Source organism: Balearica regulorum, chromosome 1 (assembly GCF_011004875.1).
Source record: "Balearica regulorum gibbericeps isolate bBalReg1 chromosome 1, bBalReg1.pri, whole genome shotgun sequence".
In the NCBI taxonomy this organism is placed as follows: domain Eukaryota; kingdom Metazoa; phylum Chordata; class Aves; order Gruiformes; family Gruidae; genus Balearica; species Balearica regulorum.
In genome coordinates this window covers 210,937,627-210,962,576 of record NC_046184.1, presented here as the reverse complement: position 1 = coordinate 210,962,576, position 24,950 = coordinate 210,937,627, and the positions used below count along the sequence as shown (strand labels likewise).

Genomic DNA, 24,950 nt, shown 5'->3' with positions numbered 1-24,950 from the left:
GCTTATAGAATATTTCATCTGCGTCTTTGTCCTGGTTGGGTGGTCTATAACACACTCCCACCATGATATCTGCCTTGCTAGCCTTCCCACTGATTCTTACCCATAAACACTCAACCCTATTGTCACCATCATTAAACTCTAGACAATCAAAACACTCCCTAACATACAGGGCTGCCCCACTGCCTGTTCTTCCTTGCCTATCCCTCCTGAAGAGTTTATAGCCATCCATTGCAGCACTTCAGTTGTCCGAGTCATCACACCATGTTTCCACAATGGCAACTATATCATAGTTTTCCTGCTGCACAATGACTTCCAGCTCCTCCTATTTGTTGCCTATGCAGTGTGCATTGGTGTAGATCCCACCACCTTTTTTTGTGGGAGAAGAAGCCCTAATTCCTACGAGACCATTCTCAGGTGCTTCCGTGGTTTCTGATACATCAATAAACCTTGCGTCTTTGCTGCCACATGGCTCTCCATCTCCTACCTCCACTGAGACAGCAGACCGAAGGACCTCACTAGCACACCGTCCCTCAAACATTGGCATGCTGCCCCCAGGCTTATCTCTAGAGACCCTGGTTTTATCCCTTTTGCCCTTCAAATCTAAAGTTCTTTCAATAAGCCCTGCTAACTCCTGTGCAAAGATCCTTTTCCCTCTTTGAGACAGGTGTACCCCATCTGTCACTAGCATACTGTATACAAACATTCTATTCCTAGCTAGTTCAGCTTTAGCATTAATATAAAAATGATCATGCTCATTTTTTATAGTGGGGAAATGGGATGTCTGATGCTCTGTAGAGCACCTGCTGCTGTTTCAAGAGAGTTGGCCCAGGTGCTAATGGAGCTTATGGTACTCCTTGTTCTAAGTCACGTAAAAGGAAACTGAAAGGCAATCAAATACCTTGTTGACATGAGCCCTGAAAGGACCTTATTTTCTCTAATCATGACCATATTTGAATAGCAACCACACCAGGATTTTCAGCGAAAAGCAATTTTGGAGTTGAATAATAGATAGAAATAAAAACTACATTATAATTTTTAAGATGGGAAAAATGTGCCCATTACACAGATTTAGTCCCTAAATGTTGAAAAAGGAATACTTGCCTACTATTAATTGCTACAGTAAACACTGTTGTAATGACATGATTGAATCACACATGGGAAAAGCAGAAAGTCTATTCAGTTATTACTGAGGGAAGTACGTGCACAAAGCTTACTCTCAGTGTGGTGCATACTATGAAAAGCTACAGGGATGTTTTCAAGAAGGACAAAAGATAGAGGCTCTCTAGTCAAGGTCAGACATATGATACAGCCTAGGAAAGAGATGTGGCTAGGAAACACTGGGAAAAAAGGGGGGGGGGGGGGGGGGGGGAACAAAAGAGGCAAGATGAAAATAGATTGGTTAGAGTCTAAAATAAGAGTCTTGAATTTGAAAAGATGCAGGTATAGTTACCATGCTCTCCACTTGTCATCCTGATTCTTCACTTGCGAATCTGAGCAGTCTGCAAAAATCAATGGCATCTGATTTTCTGTCTGCACTAATGTAGTGATGTGAAATACAGGAGCTGGGGTGGTGGGGGTGTTGCTATTATTTCACAAAAGCTTTCCGTTGTACAAGGTGATTTTTTTTCCATTGCACTAAAAAGTGAGTATTATTTCCTTTCTGTGGATTCTGGATGATCCCTCAGAGCCAGTGAGACTGATGTGCTCCTGCCAACATCTTCTGTGGTCATTTACACCACCCAAGGGGAGGATGAGCAATCAGTGCATACAGAGCTGAGCTACAGAGAATAAAGCTCATCATACTTGCCAGAACGTACTAATTCAGAGTTGAATTTCCTCTGCAAGTGTGGGTTAGTGACTATGAGAGGCTTCATCCAAACCAGAGTAGTCCTGGGATTCATTTAACCAGATGTAGGCATCTACAGCATGGAAATCTTCGTCTAAGCTGGTTACTCCAGGCTGCTATATCTCTTATAGTATATATGGGACGATTTCTATAAGCATTGCATTAATGTAATATGACATTTGTAATATCTAGCAGTAAAATATGCCTTGTGATAGAACAGGAGGAAAAGAGCATCTGTGGCTGTTTGTTGGGCTCTGACTTATCCTGCAAGCTCAGCTTCCTATGGTGTTGTAGGTTGAAGAGATTTTATATTTGTCTTGTACTTTTCAACCCCACATTCATTTCTGTTCCTTTTCTTTAGGGTTGGGGGTTTTTTGGGGGGGTTGTTTAGTGGGCTTTGATTTTTGGTGTTGTGCTTGGACTCCCTCCTCTGCCTATGTACATATGCAGGAATATTATCTGTGAGACTGCAACATTTTTTGCCCTTTGGGTCGAGGTGAGGCTATACAGACCCAGGGATTGTTAGTGCCAGGGTAAGTCTTTTAGCTCATCTGGTTTGCTCCCTTATCTCTTGTCCAGCAACAGCTACTATACAATTCCTGCCTTTTTAATAAGTGAAATCATTATGGAATAGCTCTGAAAGCCAGTGACCACTTCAGTTTTACTCTAGGGTGCATATACATATATATGTATACAAATATATGATTATATGTATATATACACACACAAACATAATGAGTATATTATATTACTTCTTTAAGGCACTGTGTAATGCTGATTTACTTTTAAAGTATCTGGGTTTGCATTTTTTTACATCTTTTTAGAGGAAAGCCCTTCAAACAGTGACATTTTAGCATGAGCTGATAAGAGAAATTTTGAATGGTAATTCAAGACTCCATACTCTTTTTCTCCTCTATGATGTATGTGATATACCAGAAGAAATAATATTTTATAATTACAGGGGAGCTGCCACTCCTTATTCTCTCCAAGATGTTGGATACAGTACCAGACTTTACCTCTTAGTGATTCAATAGAGTTTGAAAGCTATTTGACATTAGATTTCAGTGCTGCTGCCAATGTGTGGACTTGTTGCCTTGTCGATTGTTCAATTGTAAAGTCGGGCTTTAAGAGGAGTTTTAGAGGGTAGCACTGCAGCTAGAGGAGGGTTATTGAAAGAATAAGAAAGAAGTGAGGGTGGCCCTTGTGTTTCTCCACTGATCTGTGCAAGGACCAAATCTCATGAACTGCTGAGCCGATGACCTGAGTGGGGGTTGGCAAAAAAGAAATGCTCAGTATCCTGCAGTGCTAAAATATCATTGCAACCCTTTCTACATCTGAAAGCAACATTTTGTCCATTTGTCAGTATGTATTTGTTGTCTGATTACAGCTGTTGTACTCAACCATGGGTCTGAGCAGCCAGTTGGGTAGAAACCAAATATAATGCTACAAAGGTGGTGTGATACTGTTTCATATTGATGTCGGGAACAGTAAGACTTCAGCATAAGAGGCTGCAAACCACTTCGGTTGTGGTTTAACAGTCACCAAATAGTTATTATATAATCTTAATGAATGAATACTGCAGACCAAATTTCTCTTGGTTCCACATCCACCACAAAGATTTATCCAAGCTATGTCTAAGGTGAGAGCAGGGCAGAGTTGTTATGCTGGGCAGGGTCTCCAAGGTGAGGGGAGAACTACCAGTTCTGTACCAATGTCTTAGGCAGCCCGTGGTATTATCTGTCCACTATGTTTACACATGTGAATTGCTCCCCTATCGTCAAAAAATACTATTTTATACTAGAATGATCAACAGCATTAGATTTACACTATATTTTTGTTACATTTAGATGTATAGATGCATAGATTTAGATTTTAATTTCTACATATGCTGGGCTTTTGATCACAAGAATTTTTATTTGCCTCATCGTCCTTCCTATTGTCCAGATAAACAAACAAATTCACCTTCCCGTAAAGGGCAGTAGCAAGCTGAGCAGCCTATGTCTAAGATTCCCTCCCCATGGAAACACTCACATTAGTTCAAGCAAATCAACAAAAAGCATGAAACCAATGTGCATAAATTAGAGTGTATTAAATTCCTAGACAGATGCTCTAATTCAGTAGTAAAGAGATTTTAATTTGCTGTAGCATTGATTTTACACATGTAGTTCTTTTCACTTTTTCTTTGCTGAGCCTCTGCACACGGAAATGCTCCTACATTGCAAGCCCCCCACCACAGCAACCTCCCACTTCATGAATGTCAAGCTTCAGTATTTTCTATGACGTGTATATATCTGCTTGACTTGGGTCTGTGGGTCTGAAAGTAATTTAGTCTGTGATTTCACACAAAACGCCTCGGAATGGCCGAGGCTAAATTCTCACCACTTCTGCTACCGCTCCTATTGTAGCCAATGAGGTTTTGGTCCTAAAATACTAAAATATTTACACTAATCTTTCTGTTGTCTTTAAGATATGCAGCCACAAAACTGGTCTCAAACTGGACATCATTCCAAGATTTCCATTTTCAGGTAGTTTAAGTACGTCTGACTGCAAAAGGTTGTGCAACTCACATCTCTGCTATTGCCAGCTGAAGGTGTGTGAGGGCACCAGCCTGGTATTTGTGTTCTCAGATAGACCACATCCTCCCCACAAATATATGTAACCACATTCTCCTTTCAGAGCAAAATGGGGGGAAAAGTACATAAAAACCAATGTTTCACAAACATTTAAGGACAAAGAACAAGAGGTTTTCCCAGCACAGAAGTCCCCATGGGCAAAAAGCCAACTTAAATTTGTTATTCTGCTCAACTTGGCAGAAGGGTATGTTTATCCACTCAAGTGAGTTTTATTTTTAATGGTTTCCTATAAATTGTCTACCTTTCTAAACATCCCTTAAGACTTTAATCCTTAGATGATAAAACTTTTTAACATGGCATAATCATGTGAGCTTTGTCTAAAATAAGTTAACTGACTATACATACTAATCTAACTGGAAAAAAAGCATATGGAATAAAACTGATATGTATGTGTATGTATAAACTTCTTCCTGTTTTCTTGCAATGATGCAAAACCTTTATACTAAAAGAAAGTAGCCCTTAGCTTTTAAACAGAATAAGGTTGTTCTACAATTTTATGAGAATTCATTTCCTAATGGCCTACTGTTTTCATGAAATATTGACCAGGTGCTGAGCTGCTCTCTATAAGGGAGTCACTGAAGGTGGAGAGCTGAACAAGGGCACGTTCTCTCCTACTGAAAAATACATGTTCTGTTGCAAAAATACCACTTCAGGAATGCTCAAAAATAATTTTGAAAATGGGAATCTGTTGGTAAGCTCAGACCTCACATAAACAAGACTAAGCAGTGCAGAGGATGGAAGCAATAAAAAACTATGGGCTGAGTCCACATATTTGGACTGTAAATAGTAATACATATTTTCACTTATCTTTCACTTGGTGGGCAGGCAAAACAAATACAGTGTGAATGACCTGGAAATCATGAAGCAAGACAGGAAGAAACACATTAACAAAGATGTAAAATATTGCAAGGTCTTTCAAGTATCCATTTTATGTTGCATGCTTCTATTTGAAAACTCTCCTTACTACAGTTCTCATGCTGGATTTGGAAATAACTTTCATTCCACAGAACACCTCAGTGCCAAATCTGTGCAAATTAGGCTACTGTAACCATTTCATTTGATTCTCGAGACCAGTTTGCAATTTGCATCTGTATTCTACATCAGTGATGAACACTGTTACTGAAGATTAAAGCACGTCTCACTTGATATTTTACATTTCTGCTGTGAAAACTGATTAGTGCTTTTACAAAGGCACTGACAAAATTCCCAGTGGTCCATTAACCCCAAAAATGGAGGATCAAGTTCATGTCTGGTTGAGTTACGCTTGATCTCTTCTTGTTTGCAGTGCACACAAAGACCAGAAAGTCTCATTGTGAAAAATCCCAGAGGCCCATTTTCAATAGCAACATGTGCCCAGAAACACAAAGGGAGACAGACATTGCAGCACGGTGGGTGCTGCATCCCAGCAATAAGTTCCTCCGAAGAGTAGTCAGAAGAGAACAGCATCCCAAAGAACTGAGGTCTTGAACCTGCTAGTGAGGAAACACTGAAGGCTGAGGTATATTTTCAATGTACCTCTCCACTCTTTTAGCTATACCTGGGAAGAGGAGAATAAATCCTGACCATATTTTTGAAAATGGCCATGAGGTATCTACTACCAAGAAAGGTTTCAAGAGAAAAGGAGTAGACAGAATATACTCCAACTGTCCCCGATCTCATAGTCCTACACCATTTCCCTGTACACAGTAGTGTTTCTGCAGGGACCTACACTTGGAGAGAGGGTGGAAAGCTGGGATGACATCTCCATCAGCTGTGCTAAGCGATGCTGTCTCCACATGGGCCTCAGAGCTTTTCAGCTCCCAAGTCACATTTGAATGCTGGATGTAGGTGTCTTTGGACATTTCTGGAAATCTCATTGAGTTTTAGTGACCCCCAGGCACTTTTGAAAATGAGACTTGAGCCATGAAGTAGTTTTGGAAATCCTATCTATGCTTTCCTCCATTCCTTAGGCATAGCTCTATCAAGAAAATATATAATTAGGAAGGGTCATGGGAGCAATGTGTACATCAGGCAAGTCAGGGTTGAAAATCTGGGCCTCTGCAAATTTGGCAAATGGGAATCTGCCTTCTTCACTTTATTTTTTGTGCAACCCCCTCATAATCCTGTTTTGTGCAGCAGTGGTGAATGAAGAATGGATACAGTTTGAAGTGAAACATTTCTTCCTTTAAAAGCAATTTCCTCAGCTGGTTGATCAAAATGTTGTCCAAGGGATGGTAGGTTTGCTGTCAGCTAAACCCGCGTAAAGAATTTACACCTGTATGCTATTTAGGCATTCATAATGTCAGCTGCTGCAAAAGGCTTTTTGTGCCTTTGTCTTGGGGAGAAAGGAGGTCAAGTTTATTTTTCTTCAAATATAGCAATTACAGAACTAAAAGTGCTAAAGTGTTTGAATTAGTGTTCCTTTTAAAAATGTGTTTTCTAAGAGTTGGATCAATGATGCTAAAAGAACTGCTATTCAATACTTTTTATCTTTATCATTTAGTTCCCTTTTCAGCTCTGTCTATGGCAAAAGTTTCCCGATAGCTCAGATGAGAAATTATGGAAATATCTTAATTCACTGCAGTTCTCACTCCAGCCACCTCAACAAAGACTAAATCTTTGATGAACCAAGCTAAATTCTAACGGACTTCTCCAGACCATGTGAAAATCAAAGTTTTTCAGACATCCAGATATTGGGTTGATTCCTTCAGGAAAAAGAGAGGTATATTCCTGATACCCCTGCCACATTTCAAGTCCCAGCCCCCATAGATGAAGGGAGTAGAGCACCTGAGCTGAAGTGCTTTAAGAGTATACTATAAACTGGGAAAACTATTTATTTTATCCTAGCCTTTCTCTGACAGCTAACCCATTTCGTTGACACTTCGGGCAGCAACAGTAACGTAATCACCCTGAGACATGAAATTTCAGCTCGGAAGTTTACATTTCAGCTAAATTATAAGTAACCGAGAACAGTTTTATTGTGGAAGGTCTCAGGAAAGTTGTGATGGGAGGCAACACTGTGTGCTATCCTTAGTACAGTCCCTGATTATGAAATGTTTGTAATATTCGGCAGGCATGCTGAGCATGTATGAACGTTGTTGGTATGTTTGCCTGGAGGATTAATGGCATTTAATGACATAATTGACATACGTTTCAAAGCAATGCAGAATGTTTCTGCAGCTCCTCATCTGTCTGCTATGCCTGTAGAAAACAGCGATGCCTCCATGGCTGCTAATGCAATTATAACAAATTTCATAAATAAGATCCACTCTTCAGGGTTAATTTCCAAATTTATTTACGCAGTGAATAAGAAATGAAGTTAAAAGCAGATATTTTAGGAAGTTAGACAGGACAGGAATGAGTTTAAATGTTAACACAGATTAATAAGTAGAATACTGTGTTCATTTGAGCTAATTATTTTCTCAGAAGGCATCCATCCTATTTAGGCAATTACACAGCCTCAAGTCTTCATTTCTTACCGGTACTATCAAGGGACTTCATCTGCTAGTTTAAGTTTAAGACTATTCATGTGTTTTTAATAGCATAGATTTAATTTGAAAGCTGCATTTGAGCTGTTTCCATGTGAATATTCCACACTTACAGAGAAATGCATTTATTCTAAATTTAAACGGTAACTATAGTAACCAGCATTCACTATTTCAATAGGAAATACATAAGCCCACTCATACAGAAGGAAATATGTTGTGTTAATTATCATTCTAACAAAAGACGAGAGTTTGTATTTTAAAAAAAATAACTATCAGAAACTAGGTATTCTTACTATCCAGACTTAGAAACTGAGAGATTTGCAGGAATGTATTCTAATGTCATTTGTGGGAAACTGTGAAAGTTAGAAAAAGGGTTATATCTGGACCAATTTGGAGGATATAATAAACCTCATTTTTTTCACAGCTATTTATTGTCTAATAAAAATACAATATTGAACTTTTAGAAGCTAACTTTGCAGGATTCAACTTAGATTTCCTAGAGCGATTCCTAATCTTAGACAAATAGAGTTACTTTTTCAATTATAGGTAGATGATCAGATTTTTTTTGCTTGGGCCAGTAGATGATAGATTCTGTAGATGATTTTGCAAAGGTAGTAAATGTCACTTTTACAGTAATGACCATATTAGTCAAGGTAAGTAAGGATATTAATAGCTTCTTCCTTTCTTTAGATTTCTCTCTCTGCACCTGTTTCTTTGGGTTGATTTTGTTAAGGGAAGAGCTCACCCCTTCTTAGGTATTTTTTAATTCCTAGCATTATTTAAGCATACTGTGTTAAAAGTTTAAATTTAGATGTGTAAATCTTGTAGTAATGATGAACTTCCAAAATATACTAAGGCCATATAGTTTTCCCACAGGTAAAATATTTATTGCATATATTTCAGTATGCTAATAGATTTTAACTTTACCGACATGTTTTTAAAATAGTGCTCATTCATTGAATAATGGAAATTCAGGTTATTGATCCATAATAATTAGGAACAGAAACACTGAATTATCTAGTGCTATGTCCTTTATAAATGCCTTGTGTGTGTCTTTTTTCCCCTCTATTCTGAGGACTGTAACTTGTGTTTGCCCAGTCTTGATTCTAAGATACAAATAGATTGAGATGCCACGCATTCCTCTTCTATATTATTTTGCTAACTAAACTTATTAAGCATCAAAAAGTAAAATTGTCTGTGTTTTCTTTAGAATTAATTTGTCCGGCATCAGCTCGTTGCCGATGATTTTGTTTGATACGTGTTTCTCTCCCAAAGAGAATTTTTTAGATCGCAGTATTTTCTCACTCTGAAGGCGTTGCATGTATACATGTATAACATGTATAACAACTCCTCTCTCAAGCTGGCTTTATTGAAGCTACAGATATCACGACCAAATGACTTGTGAGGCTTTTCATTGGAGCATTTCAAGTTTAAATATATGAATATCAGAACCGTACAGACTAAGCCAGGCTTTGGGTCATACCACACTGCAGTCTGGGCTCTCGGGTCCCAGGCGGTGGGCTCATGGGGGCTGTGTGCTCTGGGTTTTCAGCTCAGATCAGGACTGAGCTTTCAAAGCAAATGTCCTTTTTGCCCTCCCTTTCAGCACTTTGGGTCATCTCGTATGACAGTCTTCCGAACATGTACCAGATTCATTTGTATTAAACTGATCATGAAGATGGGCTCACCCAATGCATCCACCTACTAGAGGGTGGTCAATTCCTGAGGCCGGACTGGAACTAGCCCAGAGAAAAATTCTGAAATATATCCTTTCTGTCCTCTCCTATTTGGCCACATTATTTGGTAATGTGAATCTGCCTATTTTTGTTTTCAGAATTCACCCGCTCGCATTGAGGTCTTCACTGAAATGAGTCAGAAAAACAACTTATTTTCATTCTATCTGCTTGCAGATGTTTGTGGAGGGCATGGTTTAGATAAGACCACCTACCCAATTTAAGGTGTTTTAGAGTAGTTGAAAATAGCTCTTCTGCCCCTGATCATTTGGACATCTCCTCAGAAATACTCTTTTTGGTGAAACTGTGTATATTTAAGTAGTCAAAACCTCAAGAAAATTTCTCTGCACTTGGATATCATAACAAATAGCATACCTCCCTCTTTCAGAAGATAAATTTGAAATCCATTTGTAAATAAGGTTTTTAAAACAAGAAAATCTTTCCAGCTATAGCATATTCAAAATTACTTCACCTGAGCTGAGGGCAAGACCCTTAAAAATCTGTGGTATTCTAAAGTCGGTATTTAGAACCTAAGATTTAAACAGTGATCATGTGCAAAGGGCTCTGCAAAGCTATAAGCACATCGTCGATGTGTGCATGGTGAATGTTGGTTTATGGGTTTGAGGCAATTTGAGAAAATTTAAAACACCTAACACATTTCTTAAGGATTGCCCACAAACACATTGGCCCCTGGAAAGCTTCTAAGTACCTCCCTCAAACTCATCTTAGTAAGAGATTCTGTTTTTCTTCAAGATTCAAGGGAAAGGTTGCTCTGAGGGATAAGGGAAAGGAGCTTCCACTTCCCTTCTTCTAGTCTGCTCCAGCCACACTAGTTGCTGGATCATCTCAGTTGGCTGATTAAATCTTCAAAGCCATTGCAAGCTATTCACTTTTATTACTCGGTTAGTTTTGTGCTGTGGAGAAGGGAGCAATGAGGGGCACTGCTGGGAGCAATGGGAAATGGCAAGACTCTCCTTTCCAACAACTGCAATTCCTTACATCTTCTCAACCCATCAGGTGAAACTTTATCCTTTTTACCTTGCATTTGCCATGAGCTAAGACAACATTCACCACCGCTGTGTGTCACATGCTGTTTTGTAAGGCATTTTCAGCTAATTTTAAAGTATTTTAAGGTATTTTTTAAGCAGTTCATAACTCTGAAACCATGGAGGGGGTTTGAAAACATATTCAGAAATGGTGGGATTTGTTTTACGTTATTTGGATGATCTAAAAGTTCATCATTTATGTAAGCGAGGGAATCCAAGTTCCCTCTATAGAAGGACGAAAAGGTGCCTGCACAGAGAGAAATTTATTCCACCATAAAGTGCACATCTGAAAGCACCAAGGTGAACAGCTTATTCTCTCTCTGCCCTTGTTTCATTCCTCTGACCACAGAAGAACTCTTAAAAGTTGCCTGATTTTTTGGACAGCTTAAATTAGAGAGAGTAAATCTGTCCTTAACATGCTTTTACCACACTCCCATGTGTGTTGGGAAGGAGTGCCGTTCTGCTGGTGTAGGACAGCCAAGGCTCCTCGAAGCCAACCCCGTGTTTGCCAGGAAACTGCTGCTTGGCTAAGGAAGTGACCCAATGTCTTTCTCTTTCCAATTTATAAAATTTCCTTTAAATGCTCACTTTATGCATAGTAAGCCACCAATGGTCTCGAGAGATGAGATATCAGATATATTGTTCAAAACGCTGCTAAAATCAACGTGTGTTTCTTTATTTGTGTTTTCTTATCCCCAGAGTTGAAAGGAAGGAGCGTGCGCGTTTGAAGACGGTGAAATTCAACGCAAAACCTGGTGTAATCGATGCAAAAGGGGTACGTAAATAGTGAAACCTTTTGAAATTGCACTTTGTAAATGTTTTCTATGTTTCAGAGTAGAGAAAATTGTAGCAAAATAAGGAATATTTAGATTGTTGCAACTAAGACCTGGAGTATACTGAAATATAGACAGGAGAATAATATGATATAATCTTCTAAATAATTACATATTTTTTATAATAATACTGACTGACAGTGCATCCTAAATGGAAGATACTAAGGAAATAAAGAGCATTCTGTTATAGCTACAATTGTAGTTAAATGACGGCTAGAGAAGAGATGTTAAAAACCAATGCAGATGGTTAATTGTTTCATGAAATAGGGCAAGAAGTGTAAATTCCCTGGCTTCAAAAGCTGTTAAATCTCAAACAAAAAGTTGAAAGTTAAAGAGTCCCAGATGCAAAATTTAGGTTTCCAATGTTCTTGCTTTAACAGTTGTGACAGACATTGAACACAGTTGTGTTTCGCAGCAGGCACGATGGGCCAGCCAACACAAAACGTGCAAGTTCCCTTCCACCAGCACTATCCGGACAGAGCAGCCTTCCTGCTGTTACCTCTCTGCAGCATCACTCTATTGTGCCCAGCAGTCAACTGTTTTCATTAACCTGATGTCTAATATCCTGTACGTTGCTGGCTGGTTGGCAAGAGTTATAGCATGAGAAATGCCCACAGTCCTGGCTGTTGAGGTATATTTTTCTGGTGAAGTGTAGCTTGCATTTGTAGCAGTAGTAAATACTTGATGTGACATTTGCAGGGATTTATTTTTGAAAACAGCCCAGTTGGCATACAGGGCATTTACGACTGAGGGCTTCTGTGAGCAAACCAAGAGACAGAGCTTCAGAAACCATCAGCAAAAAGTCCTGTTTGGCTGCAGAAAGCACAGGGCAGGGCCAAAACCGGGTGATGAGAGGGCACAGTCATACATAGGTGCTAGCAAGGGACAAAACCAAGTGGTTCAGCAGGTCCCTTCCAGACCTGCTGTTCCTGTGGTCCTCTGCCTAGTTTGAAATTCTCATTCTTAATCTCTTTCTTCTTGATTCGCTTCCCTCTGTAATGGGAATAATAATACTTCTCTTATCCCAGTTTATTCTGTCCTTTCACTTAGACTGTAACAGGTCAGCAGGGTAAGAAGTTCCTCTTGCCATGAATATGCAGTTCCTAGCACAGTGGGTCCCAAGCCTCTGCATCTCAGCAAAATAATATTTCGGACTTGCAAATACTTCCATTTACTGCTCTACAGAACAGTTACTGAGTTCAATGGAAAGGCAGAATAATTGCACTGACTGAAACCAGTTTTTCAGATTTATAAGGTATGTGGAATCAGAGTTCAGTCTCTGCAAATCATTTGCACATGCAGATAACTTGGTATAAAATATATAACAAACTGTGTTGTGAAAGGACTTATTCATCTCATTGCATTTCTTCAGGAGCCAGAACTCCATTTTTTTTAGTTTGAAATGACCAGTGTCTGCAACTGTGTAAATTAATGTTGCCATTTATTTTGGGAGATAATAAGCTTTATATTGCCAATGAAATCACTTGTTAAATGTCTATTTCCTGTATATAATCAAAGCCTCAGAGGAATAATTCATTCATATAACTAATGGTCCTTATTCAAGTGAGTCTGTCAAGAATTTAATTACCTCTTGATTCCCCAAATTGTTTTTCCATTTTTGTCATCAGTGTGGCGTTTATCTTCCAGCCACTCACATCAATGTTTGTTTCAGTGCTTAGGAAATTGTGTAATTACAGACCAAGACCATTGTACCCATTTGGGACCACACTTTCTATTTTTAGTATCTATATCTATACTATATTTAGTATCTAGTATCTATACTATATTTAGTATCTTTTGTCTATGATAAAAAAAAAAATTAAAAATCCCACAACTTCAAGGCTTTTTTGGAAAAGATAATGTAGGCTTGTGTTTGAAAGAGCATAAAGGGAAGAAGGATTCGCTGTTAAGTTAAGCATCAACATGTAAAATGAGGTGTTTGAGTACGTATATATATGTATGCGCATTTTAGGGATCAGCATTTCCATTTAGTCATGCAGAGTTCAAAAAGAAGAGGTGTAAGCTGTATAACAGTGCCTGCTTTACTTTTTTTTGTCTGAAAGAAATTCAGTCCAGATGAACAGGGCTGCAGTGAGCTCAGGAGAAGTCTTCTGTTGGAAGTCAAGCTAAAATTCAGATAGGAATGGGCTTATGTGTGCGTGTTGCACCTTTGTGCTCATACATTCATGACCGTGTGGGCAAGGGGTACTGTCTTAATTTACTCTAAAGATGAAATTGGGAGAATAGGTTTTCATGTGATACTTCTAAATTTGGCCAGGAGATGTGCATGGAAGCATTTTTTTTAACAAAATTGAACTGAATACAGAGAATGTTTGGGGGGTTTTGCACAGGTAGAAGGTTTATCCTGTTGTGATTTTACTTGAAGCGTCTTGCTGGTCAGGATTCCTTTCTTTTCCTATAGAAGAAACATTTAAGAGCTAATAAGCAACAGTAAATATTTTATGAGATATAGTGCCAACATTTCTTTGAGATAACCTCTCTCTGATTTTAAAATACGAACTTTCTAGTTATTCAGCAAGTTTTAAAAGTCTTATGCATTTTCATCTGTTTATGCCTCATTTTTAATCCCAAATCTGGAGAAAAGATGCAAAGAAAGTATTATATATGGTGTGACATTTGTAGCTGATCAGCTTCGTGTGTCTCACTGAAAAGGTGTTTAAGAACACTCAGGAATACAGTTGACAAACCTGTTAGCAGGGATAGCTAAAGGATAGTCTTCTCAAAGGACCAAAAGTTCCTTTTTTTCAAGCCCAACTTGGGTGCATTACCTCATCTAGAAAATTAGTTCAGCATTATTTTTAAATGTGATTTAGCAAATTTGAATCACTTTTAATTCATTTCACTGGACTCCTCCAATCCACGGCTTGTGAAATAAAAGTCTACAAAATTAGAATGGATACACAAACAGGGATTGTGAATCACAGAGAGCTCCAGTGAAATCTTCTGGTCTCAAATTTAAATCAGGCAACAGACAGTACCTTTCCATACAACGCATAATTAAATTCGGATGCTCATTATTACAGGATATTGTATAAAGAATAAATAAATTAAAAGGGAATTAGATAAGTTAGCAAGCAATGGATCCAATTACAACTTTTAACACTTTTGTCATGTAGCTCATCAGCTTGTTGATTTCAAGAGGCAGAGAGGTTATAAAAGGGGAAGGATCATGTGTCTGCTACTTTTTCTTTTAAATATCTGTTATTGGACAACTTCAGAAACAGCTACTGGGCTAACTGTATCTCTGGTTTAATCCAATAGGGCTACTTTTCTTTCATGTTCTATTTATTTTGACCAAAAGAAACTTATTTGTTCAGGTTCAGAGGCATCATCAGAATCCCAGATCCTATTGACATTTTTAAAGATATCAAACCAGTTAGAGATGCTAACACCTGTGTAATAAGGAGAAGAATACAAATACTGGTAGAAACCGCTTCATTTCACCAAGCAAGATTGTGCTTCAGTTAGGTTGACCAAGTTCAGTCTTTAACTTCGTTCATATAATTGTAGTAATGATCTTCACCAGCTTTTCTAGCTGTTACTGAAGGTGGCTGGAGTATCAAAGCAACCAGTCCACCCCTACGGCTGAATCTGTGCCTCTGCAGCAAAGGGCAGGGTTTCCAGGACACTGGCTACCTTAAAGTTTCAAACACAAAAAAGATAACAGATAAAGCTCAGATAACACAGTTACAATCTCCTAAGCATTTGCTGTCTCAGTCTATGGGGCCCACTGGTCTGTGGGCAATCAATGGAAAACAGCACAGCCCAAAGTTTTATGTCTGATATTTATGCTGGAGGAAGCTAAAGCAGTTATGTGAGCACAAACTTAATTAAAAAGTATGGTTTATGTTATGTTGAACTCAAGATCACATCCCAAGTATTTGCTGACGCTCACCTTTGCGCCAAAAGGAGCAGAACACGTTCGTAGCTGTGAGCAGGGTTATATATCTGCCAAAGCGGCACACTGAACTCTTGGTAATTCCCCCTGCCATAGGCTTCAGGCTCAAAGAGATCTAATCCTAAAACCCACAGTGGTTGAGGGGTTTTCGGATTTTTACTGAGTCAAAAAGAATGTCAAACAATGATGGAAATATTACAGAGGGAAAAGAGATGAGCCAGGAATCTGCTTTTTTCTCAACTACTGTAATTACAACCAGTCTTTCAGGAGACAAAAATAGCATTTCTTTTGCTTTTCTCCCTGTCAGATCATATACTCTTTCTTGACTGTCTCTTGAAAATATTTTTGTAGAGGAAACTGTAGCTCTGGGAAAGACCTTTATCAACATCTCACGTTTTTCTAATATTCATGGATGTTGCCTGTTCACAGAGAAGTGTTGCACTATCTTGAAGCATAATGCTTAGGTAAAAATTAGTGTTATTCAGAGAACTGGGGTTTTTATGCCATATGCCTTTTCATTTTACACCTTATTTGGCCAGTGACTCCAGAACATTGTCTTATGGCCAAATACCCAATTTCACTTCCCAGCAGAATAAATGTCATGCCTCTCACAATCTCTCTATTTTTATGCGTGTGTCAGGGTGCATGGGGAGGGTGTTCAGTTCACGGTTAGTGGACTAGTGAGGCTGCTCAGCGGTGTGCTGAACAGGGACGTGGTGCCTGCCGAGAAAGGGCACTGCCCCATCCCTCCAACATCTCTCCCAGCAGCTCTGCTGCACATCAGCAGTGCAGGTCCTGGGCTCTGACCCACACCGTATTGCTCCATCTCTATCCACGAGTCTTTTTTCTATTCAGTTAGCTCGTCATCCACAGTCCTTCTCATATTCCAGTCAGATTACCTACATTACACTCAGCCTGCCCCTTCAAATGCCTCTGAATGTATTTATTATGACAGTCAGAAGCTTGATAGCATTTAATAATATTTCTTATGAGCAGATTCTGTTCACGGATCCCACAGCCCTGCCTGCAATGTAAGGTCACCCCCTTGCTTTATTGTCATTTTAGCAACACTGCACTGAGGCATGAAAAGAAAAAACTAAAATTGACTGAGATAGAAAACTCGATATTGTGGTGTAAATAAAACTATCTGCATATTCAATGCACCTCTCCTCCAAATGTCAAAATCCAGTGACTGTCAGGACTTGATACATAGGACACATTTTGACAACTTATTAAGTATTTGGAAAAAAAAAAACCCAAACAACCCACCTATTTCCAAACAATTTATGCTCTAGACAATCATAGTATTTTCAGCCCTAGTCATCAAATCAGAGAAAAACTTGTCTGTAAGGAACCTTAGGTGGTCACCGAGTGCACCTCCTGCCCTGAGGGTGTCTTCTGTACCTTCTTCCTGTCTCGCAGATTTGTCTGATCTCTACCTAAAGACCTGCCACAGCAGAAATTTCATATTCTTCCCAAACAATCTGCTCCAGTCCTTCACTCTCCTCATCATTAGAAATGGCTAAACTGCTGCAGTTTAAGCCTGTTGATATTTCTTCTCCTATCAAGGTATATGGAGACTGGATTATTTGTCTTCATCTTCACCAAGCAGAACCTACAGTCATACCCACCCTGTCTCAGGTACAGCATCTGTGCTAGCAGTTCACCATGGCAGATCTGGGTGCAGCAATGCAGAGAAAAAGGTGATAATCCCAACTGGATCCCTGCTTCTCAGAAATTAGAAAGTATAAAAATGTATTGGACTATCTGGCTTCTTTCTCTTCTTTCAATTGAAGATTGTTTCTAACATGTATCAGTGTTTAACTAGGCTTAAGTTTTCTAAGTTTCACCACTTTTAGAATTATACAATCATAGAATCATAGAATGGTTTGGGTTAGAAGGGACCATAAAGACCATCTAGTTCCAACCCCCTGCCATGGGCAGGGACACCCTCCACTAGACCAGGTTGCCCAAAGCCCCATCCAGCCTGGCCTTAAACACCTCCAGGGATGGGGCCTCCACAGCTTCCCTGGGCAACCTGTTCCAGTGCCTCACCACTCTAACAGTAAAGAATTTCTTTCTAACATCTAATCTAAATCGACCCTCCTTCAGCTTAAACCCATTACCCCTTGTCCTGTCACTACACTCCCTGATAAACAGTCCCTCACCAGCTTTCCTGTAGGCCCCTTCAGGTGCTGTTTAAGCTGCAATTAGATCTCCCCGGAGCCGCCTTTTCTCCAGGCTGAACAATCCCAACTCTCAAGGAGTTCTGTAGTCCATAATCAGAAAGTCTTCCACATATTCCGTGTATCTTTACCAACTTTTCTTTGCATTCATCTTCTAAAAATATTTGACATAATAAATAGATTTCCTAAAGTACTGGTACTGAGAAAATAATAGAAGCTGAAGAGAATCTGCAATGTAAGCATGTTTGAAAACCTTCATCTTCACTGTGGAGATAGCTGCTGATTTGGAGAGCCTGGTAACACATGCTCTCCAGTGGGTTACATTGCACGGACAGAGAAAGAGTAGATCCTCTGACATGTCCCAGTTGAGGGGTCTCGTTGACCCCTCAGTTTTCCTTACAAAATCCACTCAATTGCTGAATCATGTTTGTTTTCTGAATTCCCTCCAGTCAGTAGCAAAATGGTAGTGAAAGGAGAGGTACTGGACTAGGAACAGCATTTCTGTCCACATTGGTGTGTATTTGCCCATGTGTACCTGGATGAAAAGAGAAAAAGAGGGACCGCTGCCTCCTTCCCCCCCTCTAAATTTGGTGATCAGAAAATAGCAACAGACGCTGAGTAAAAGATAATGGAAGTGTCAAACACCAGAACGTGTGGGATCACAGGTGGAGTGATTTACTAAGAAGAGAGGTTGAACATAAATTAAGCAGCATACACCTACCTGCAAGGATGATATGGAGGAGGGTTAGCGAAGGTGGCGTAGGCACGGACACACAATTAAATATTCTTTATTCTTGGTCTCAGCCAGATTTATCCCTCCTTACCAATCTAGCCTGGCTTTTCTCTGTTCTCCCAGTCTTTCTAATTTCTTGTTGCTATTTAATGGGAATGGCCGCCTGTGGGGTATTCTTCAAAGAAATCTGAGCACTCTTACTGGACTAAGTGCTCAGCTCAGCTATAAATTGGCCTCCAACTGCTATTCTGACCGTTGCTTAGAAAAATGATGACTTGTGTAGCTGTAATCTTCAGAAACTGGAGGTACATATGCCTGGGAGCAATCTGCCTAGGAGCAACCTCCCTGGGTGTACTTGCCTTCATAATCCATCCCTTTTATATTTTTTCTAGGCTGCCACTACTGTCGTTTTTAAGGAGCAGCCAGTGAATAATGCAGCTGCAATGTTGTTGTTCTATTTCTATACTTACAACTATTTTTAAGGAGGTTGTGTTAAAGAGGGCAGAGTGTATTAGAGTCAGCTCTGCTGCCCAGGATAGCAGCTGGAGGACAATAACCCGGATGTAGTGCAAGATGGGAGCAGCAGGAGAGGGCTGCTCCACCAGGACCCAAGGGTGACAGCATCCTCACAATGAGGGATGCAGTCCAGGGCAGTCCCAGGGCACGAACACCAAGTCTGGTGGCAACTACCAAGGTTGGTCCACAACCCCATGGTTCTCAGAAAGTCCATAGTGATGAGTCAGGTCCAAAATCAAGCCAGGAAATCACGTCAGCAAGGTGAGGTGGGATGGGTGAGATGCACGGCAGGGCACAGGCAAACCAGCAGCACAGCCCTGGCAAGGACCATAGGCTGTGGGAGTTTATTGAACCTACTAGTCCTGCAAGCACATATCCCACCGATGTGATCCCAGGTGAGATCATGAACAACCAGGATGAACTTGCTGTTTATTTTGCTCTGTGACTCTCAAAACACTTTAGTTTGGTCCAGAATTTTCTAGCGTGCCATTCTTTTGACTATTCAAACAGTATTTGTTAGCAGTATGCTGTAGAAGATAGTGTTTTCCTGTAAGGCTCATACTACCAATTCTGATTCATTTTGACCATAAGGAATAAAATGTCAGTCTTTGCTGTATAATTAAATTTTAGTTTATAAAGTTTTTTCCATTCCTTGGTGCTATTTCCACTTGCAGTATCAACTGAATTGAGTATTCTCTTTTACTTCCATTACATTGTGTTTCTAATATGCTGAAGAGATCAAAGAGCCTTCCCATTAAATGCGGTAGAAGCTGACCTGAGCCCCAGTATGTGTTTTTGCTAAGGACTGTTGTATTACTTCAGTCACATTAAAAATAGAAGACATGAAGTAGAGTAAAACATAAGTATATGAATTCCATCCCCCAGACTAGAGACATTTGAAGTGAAACTTTAGATTAGGCAGGCCCTCAAAACCCCACAGTATTTCCGCTATGTTCTGATCTGATTCCTAATAACATTTTAGCATTCCCAGTAACATCTATCATCCAGAATGGTTCACAGTATGGCCTTGGCTGTATAAACAAAATGATTCTTCAGTAACACTCCCAACAAACACATTGCAATTTGCCCAAAACAAAAATGTTTTATTGTCTCAGTGCCAGACAATTATTGGACACCCACTGATATTAAACATAATTTGCTTAGAGTGATAATTCCTAGCTAAAATATGCTTCCATTAGGCATTTATTTATAAGTTTCTGGGAAATGTCTGAGGAGCACATGCAGAGATGGGTCATAATGTTCTAGCTTGGCTTTTACCTGTCACAAAAATATTTTACCTGCACAATTGGAAAGCCTGAAATATGGCTTCTTGAAGAAATATTATTTACGCATGATGTTGGGACAATTCTGTAAATGTTGTAAAACATTAGCTGATTTTTCAAGTATGCATTTACTGTCTCCTAAATGAATATTTCTCCATGTCAACAAATCCCAAAATGAACGGCTCTTCCTTTCTTCACGGTTAAGAGCACCAACCTGCCACTGTTGTCTAAAAGAGATGTGATGAATGATGCACTGCCTGCAAAGGGAGCCTGGGGTCCCTACCTCTGCCCCAGGCACGTACCAGGTAAATATCTGAAGCTAGGTGCAGCAGATCCCATTTCTGTGAGCCTTAACTGGGTGCACCTTCTGAAACACGTAGCAGCCATTTCAAGGCATGCTGAGACATGGTTATGGTCCTTCGGTGCTTCCCAAAGCTAAGGTGTGACAAGGATTTGCAGTCCTTATCTGCTTTATCTTGATCGGACGTGATAATCTAAACTTTAAGAACCACAGGGCCTTATTCAAACTACGCAGTTTAAAAGCCTAACTTAGACATCTCAGCCATTTCTTTTGGACTAATCTTTGTGCTAGTAGTTGCAGTGAATAAACTAGGCATTTGTACAGATATTCTGAATATGGTCCCCCGGTACCACTTTGCCAAGTGCAAAATATAAATACTTGGATAGGTTAGCTTAGGTTAAGTTAGGTTAGCTTACGTTAGGTTAGGTTAGGTTAGGTTAGGTTAGGTTAGGTTAGGTTAGGTTAGGCAAAGCTACCTAGAAATGTGCAGGGTTAAGCCCTCTGCTCAGCCCAGCATATAGCTCCTGCGATGTCAATAAGAATTACGCTGCCACTGTGGAGATGGTGCAGGCTTCTGAACTTCTTTGCTTGTATACCTACAGGCGGAAGAATTACAGACAAGAAAAACCCCTTCTGCTCAGAACTTGGCTTTTTATAGAAAATCATTCTGCATGTCATTTATTTGCCAGAGTTGTGAATCAGTATTTTACTGTGCACTCCCCTGTCTCAGAATGATTGAAATTTGCTTTGCTGTAACTAGAGAATAAGAAGAATTTTTTCATGTGTGCAACTTAAAATAAGTTTGGAAATCATTCATGTAATAAAATTTCTGGGTTTACATCTCCATTACTAATTGACATAAAATCTTTTACAAAACCATTGTTTCTGCAGTATTGGATTTTATTTGGGACTCTTTAGCAATCATTCGAGAATGCTTCCTCTATGATAAAATGGAAATTAATGACCAGGATAAAAAAAATAATGGGAAATCATATTGCAAGAATTCCTCACCAACTGGTTCTTATAGGTAGATCTTTATAAGAAGTCAAAAAAAGCTGGTGGAAATTATTAAAAGCAAATTGCTGAGCAGAGATATTTTCTGCACAAGGACTTTTTATTGGCACAGGGCATTAGTAGGTCTGAAGATATTCTCCAGAGCTTTGGTGTGAAACTGCCCTGCGCAGACAGGAGAAATAAATTGCTCTTCTCCATCTGACTTTGTTGCTGTCTTGCTTCTGGTTTTCTCTCTGTTGGATTTAAGTTCTAGCAAAGGCCGCAAGACCTCAGAAATAGGGGTAACATTGAGTATCATGGAAGATTCAGATCTCAGCATCATTCCTGCCAGTGCAGCCTGTATCTTGGAGGAGGCGGCTTCTCTCTATGCTGGAGGAAAAACTGGGTCTCATTTGTCCAGCTGCCCTTGCTCTTTCCTGAATTTTCACATCCTCCACAGTCCCATCTTCACATTTCAAGACAGCTGGAGCTGGTACCAGGCTGTGGACACTGGCTGCACATCTGTTTTGACCTGATCCCATATTATCGAACTGCCCTGATCGTTCCCCTTGAGCTGAACACATTTTGCTGAGCATTTCTGCAGGTACATTAGAAATACTGCTGTCATCAGCATCCAGTTCACTCATGTGCTGAAGTAATCAAATGAAATTCAGATGATAAAAGAGCACAGAGCCAGGAAAATTTAACTGTACAGTGTCTCATTGCTCTAGGATATCTTGAGGCACTCTACAAAGACATGCAATAATTTAATAATCATGCCTGTTGGGCCCAGGTCACAGTCAAAAGTAAAGGAAAACAAGTGAGTCTTCAGTTTTAATTTATGTCACAGTAGCAGTGTTGACTCTAGCAGGGAACTGGCATGCCTTAAGGAACCTGTTTTTTTTAAAGAGGTAAAACAGTTCTAGAAATTGTGAAAAATACTGTCAGGTCAAATTTGAGGCTTTTACTCAGCTGAAGCAAAGAAGTATATTTTCATATATTTCTTTTAAAAATCCACTAGAAGTTTTTCTTTCAAATTAAAAAAAATACTACAGTAAAAAAACTTTGGCTCTATTTTCCAGTTTAAAAAAGAAAAAGCCATTTTGCATTTTATTGAGAAGTACAAATACTAAATATCTACAACTTGTAAGCACAATGGAATAGAGTAGCAAATGTGAGAAACAAAGGCTTTGGTGTTGAACTTAATCCAGATGGTGAAAAATATTTCTGCCTATTGGCAGCTTGTCACTCAAAGAAAATACTGGTAGAGTCATTTCTTCAGTTAATGAGCAATTTAAACACATGTAACTCATAAATTTTCCAGTTTCTTCAACCTTATAATTGTGTAGAGTTTGTTTACAAGATAATATTGTTTCTTAGGCGGCCATAATGTTAGGGACTACAGTATCAGTGTTATCTGTCCCACAACAATGATGTCTGCCGTCTCTTTGTAGGTAAGAGAAATGTTTAAGAGAGTCACTGACATAAAGATATGTAGTGTAATGTTTAAATTAGCCACAGATTAGATGTAACACACTGAAAATTTGCTAGCACAGGTAGAATGCCAAAGTTTACAGCTGACAGTCAATTGCTTTTCCTCTAAGTTGTTCCAGCAGAAATTTGTGCTGAGTTTAACTTCATATGTGTGCTGTTTTTATAACTTGTTGTCTAATGCCCTGAACTGAATGGTAGGAAATTTGCATGTATGTATATGATCCAGTTGAAGAAGTCCTTGCTCATCACAAGGGGGTTGGACTAGATGACCTTTAAAGGTCTCTTCCAACCCAAACCATTCTATGATTCTATGGTTCTATAGGTAATGATGTCATCATTTCTTGGCTTCCATTCTAAACAAGTGGTTGAAAAGAAAAATGTGTAGTATTGGTAATAGATATTGCCAAAGAATTAGAAACAGAACAAAGTTTTCCTCCAGTAAGATTTCATACAAAACTCCAGAAGAGTGGAGTTAAGCAATAACACTCGTCAAGATGATACAGTCTCGTATTTTACATCTTTAGTCCTGGCTTACTCAAATTCAAGCAGTTCAGTTCTGATTGACTTAGTGACTCACAGGCCATGTCTGGGAGGTTATAGGGACACAGGAACTGCCAACCTGGGTCAAACGAAAGTCCGTCTAATTTGATATCCCGTCTATGAGACTGTTAGGGTGAGATGCATTACCAGAACATGTAGGAACTTCTCCTCCTACAAAAACCTCACACCAGCCTCTTAGAGACTGACTTTGTTTTTGTTTGCCCATGCCTTCATTTTTTATAATTTTAGCTGTAAGGCCTAAATAATTCAATGTTTCAAATGAAAACCATGAGCCTGGTATGATTCACTGTCTCCTGAGCCAGATCTTTGCCATAATTCAGCCTGCTGCACCAGTCACCTGTGAGTGCAAACACTCTTCCTTTAACTCAAAAGCGCAGTTCCAGAGATAACTCTGCTCCAATTATCTTTCAGTGAATAGTTTGAAGGCATGTAGGTATTATAAATCTTTCTCCGCTACTACTTCACAAAATAAGAGTAATAAAGGTCTTTATGCAACTTGGGCTTTTTATGCAATTGTCCATTTTATGCAGTAGTTTTACACTTGCACAAGTCAAGTGCACACCAATTGATTGCACAAATAAGTGATTTCACAAAAAATAGTGATAAAGGAGTAAGTTGGGTTTTCTTAACATCACAGATAATTAACACCTTCTGCAGCTTTATTTATTACTGAGATTAATTCAAAAGATTGTATAGAGGAGACCAAAACCCTCAATTTCATTTGCAAATCTAAAGAAGCACCAGCAGTCATCTGGGAAACAGAGTTAAGAAGAAGATATGAGAAAATATTTGATCAAAACTGAGGAATGAAGATCAAGCTGACAAAGGTCCTACAGTGTAGGAAAATCTGTGGGTCTGGGCTGATCTCTGAGGCTCTTTCATCATCATTGTTGCACAAAGGATGCTGAGACAGGTTCACGTGCACAAAGATTTCTTAGCAGTATCAGTAGCTGTATGATGGCATACATCAGCTCTAACAGGGAAAACTACTTTTTGGGAAAAAAAAATAATTAAAAAGAGTAAAGAAAGATTTGGGACAACATTGCCAAAGATCGAATACGCTTTCTAACTCCAGAGACAGCCTTGAGAAAGCAGAGGAAGACCATCACACCACCCATATGACTGTAGTGAGCCCAACTACGTCAAATCCCGCACTGGACCCCAGCACAGCTCTGTGATGCTGGATCTGTGAGCATCTCATCACAGGAACACAGGCATTAGCCCTGGGAGAGGCTTATTGTTTAGCTCTTTTCCCTTCACCACCCCCTTCTCTCCCAGCACTGCAGTGTTAGTCCCCATAGTGCTTAAGATTAGCAGATTTGTTTTAAATGTGAAAAATGATCTAGGCTTTTCCACTTCCCTTGGGGCAGATTATTCTACATCCAAATTGATTTCACTGTCAAGGA

General features: G+C 39.4%; 1 protein-coding gene across 29 annotated transcripts in view; it reads left to right on the top strand.

The window, feature by feature from the left end:
* Positions 1–24,950, top strand: part of DLG2 (discs large MAGUK scaffold protein 2) — a 1,060,789-nt gene that overhangs the window by 1,001,295 nt on the left and 34,544 nt on the right. For all 29 annotated transcript variants that reach the window (XM_075742480.1, XM_075742449.1, XM_075742451.1 and 26 more), the window contains one exon: positions 11,425–11,500. In XM_075742480.1, coding sequence (XP_075598595.1) covers positions 11,425–11,500 — 76 coding nt within the window. The remainder of the gene's footprint in view (positions 1–11,424; positions 11,501–24,950) is intronic.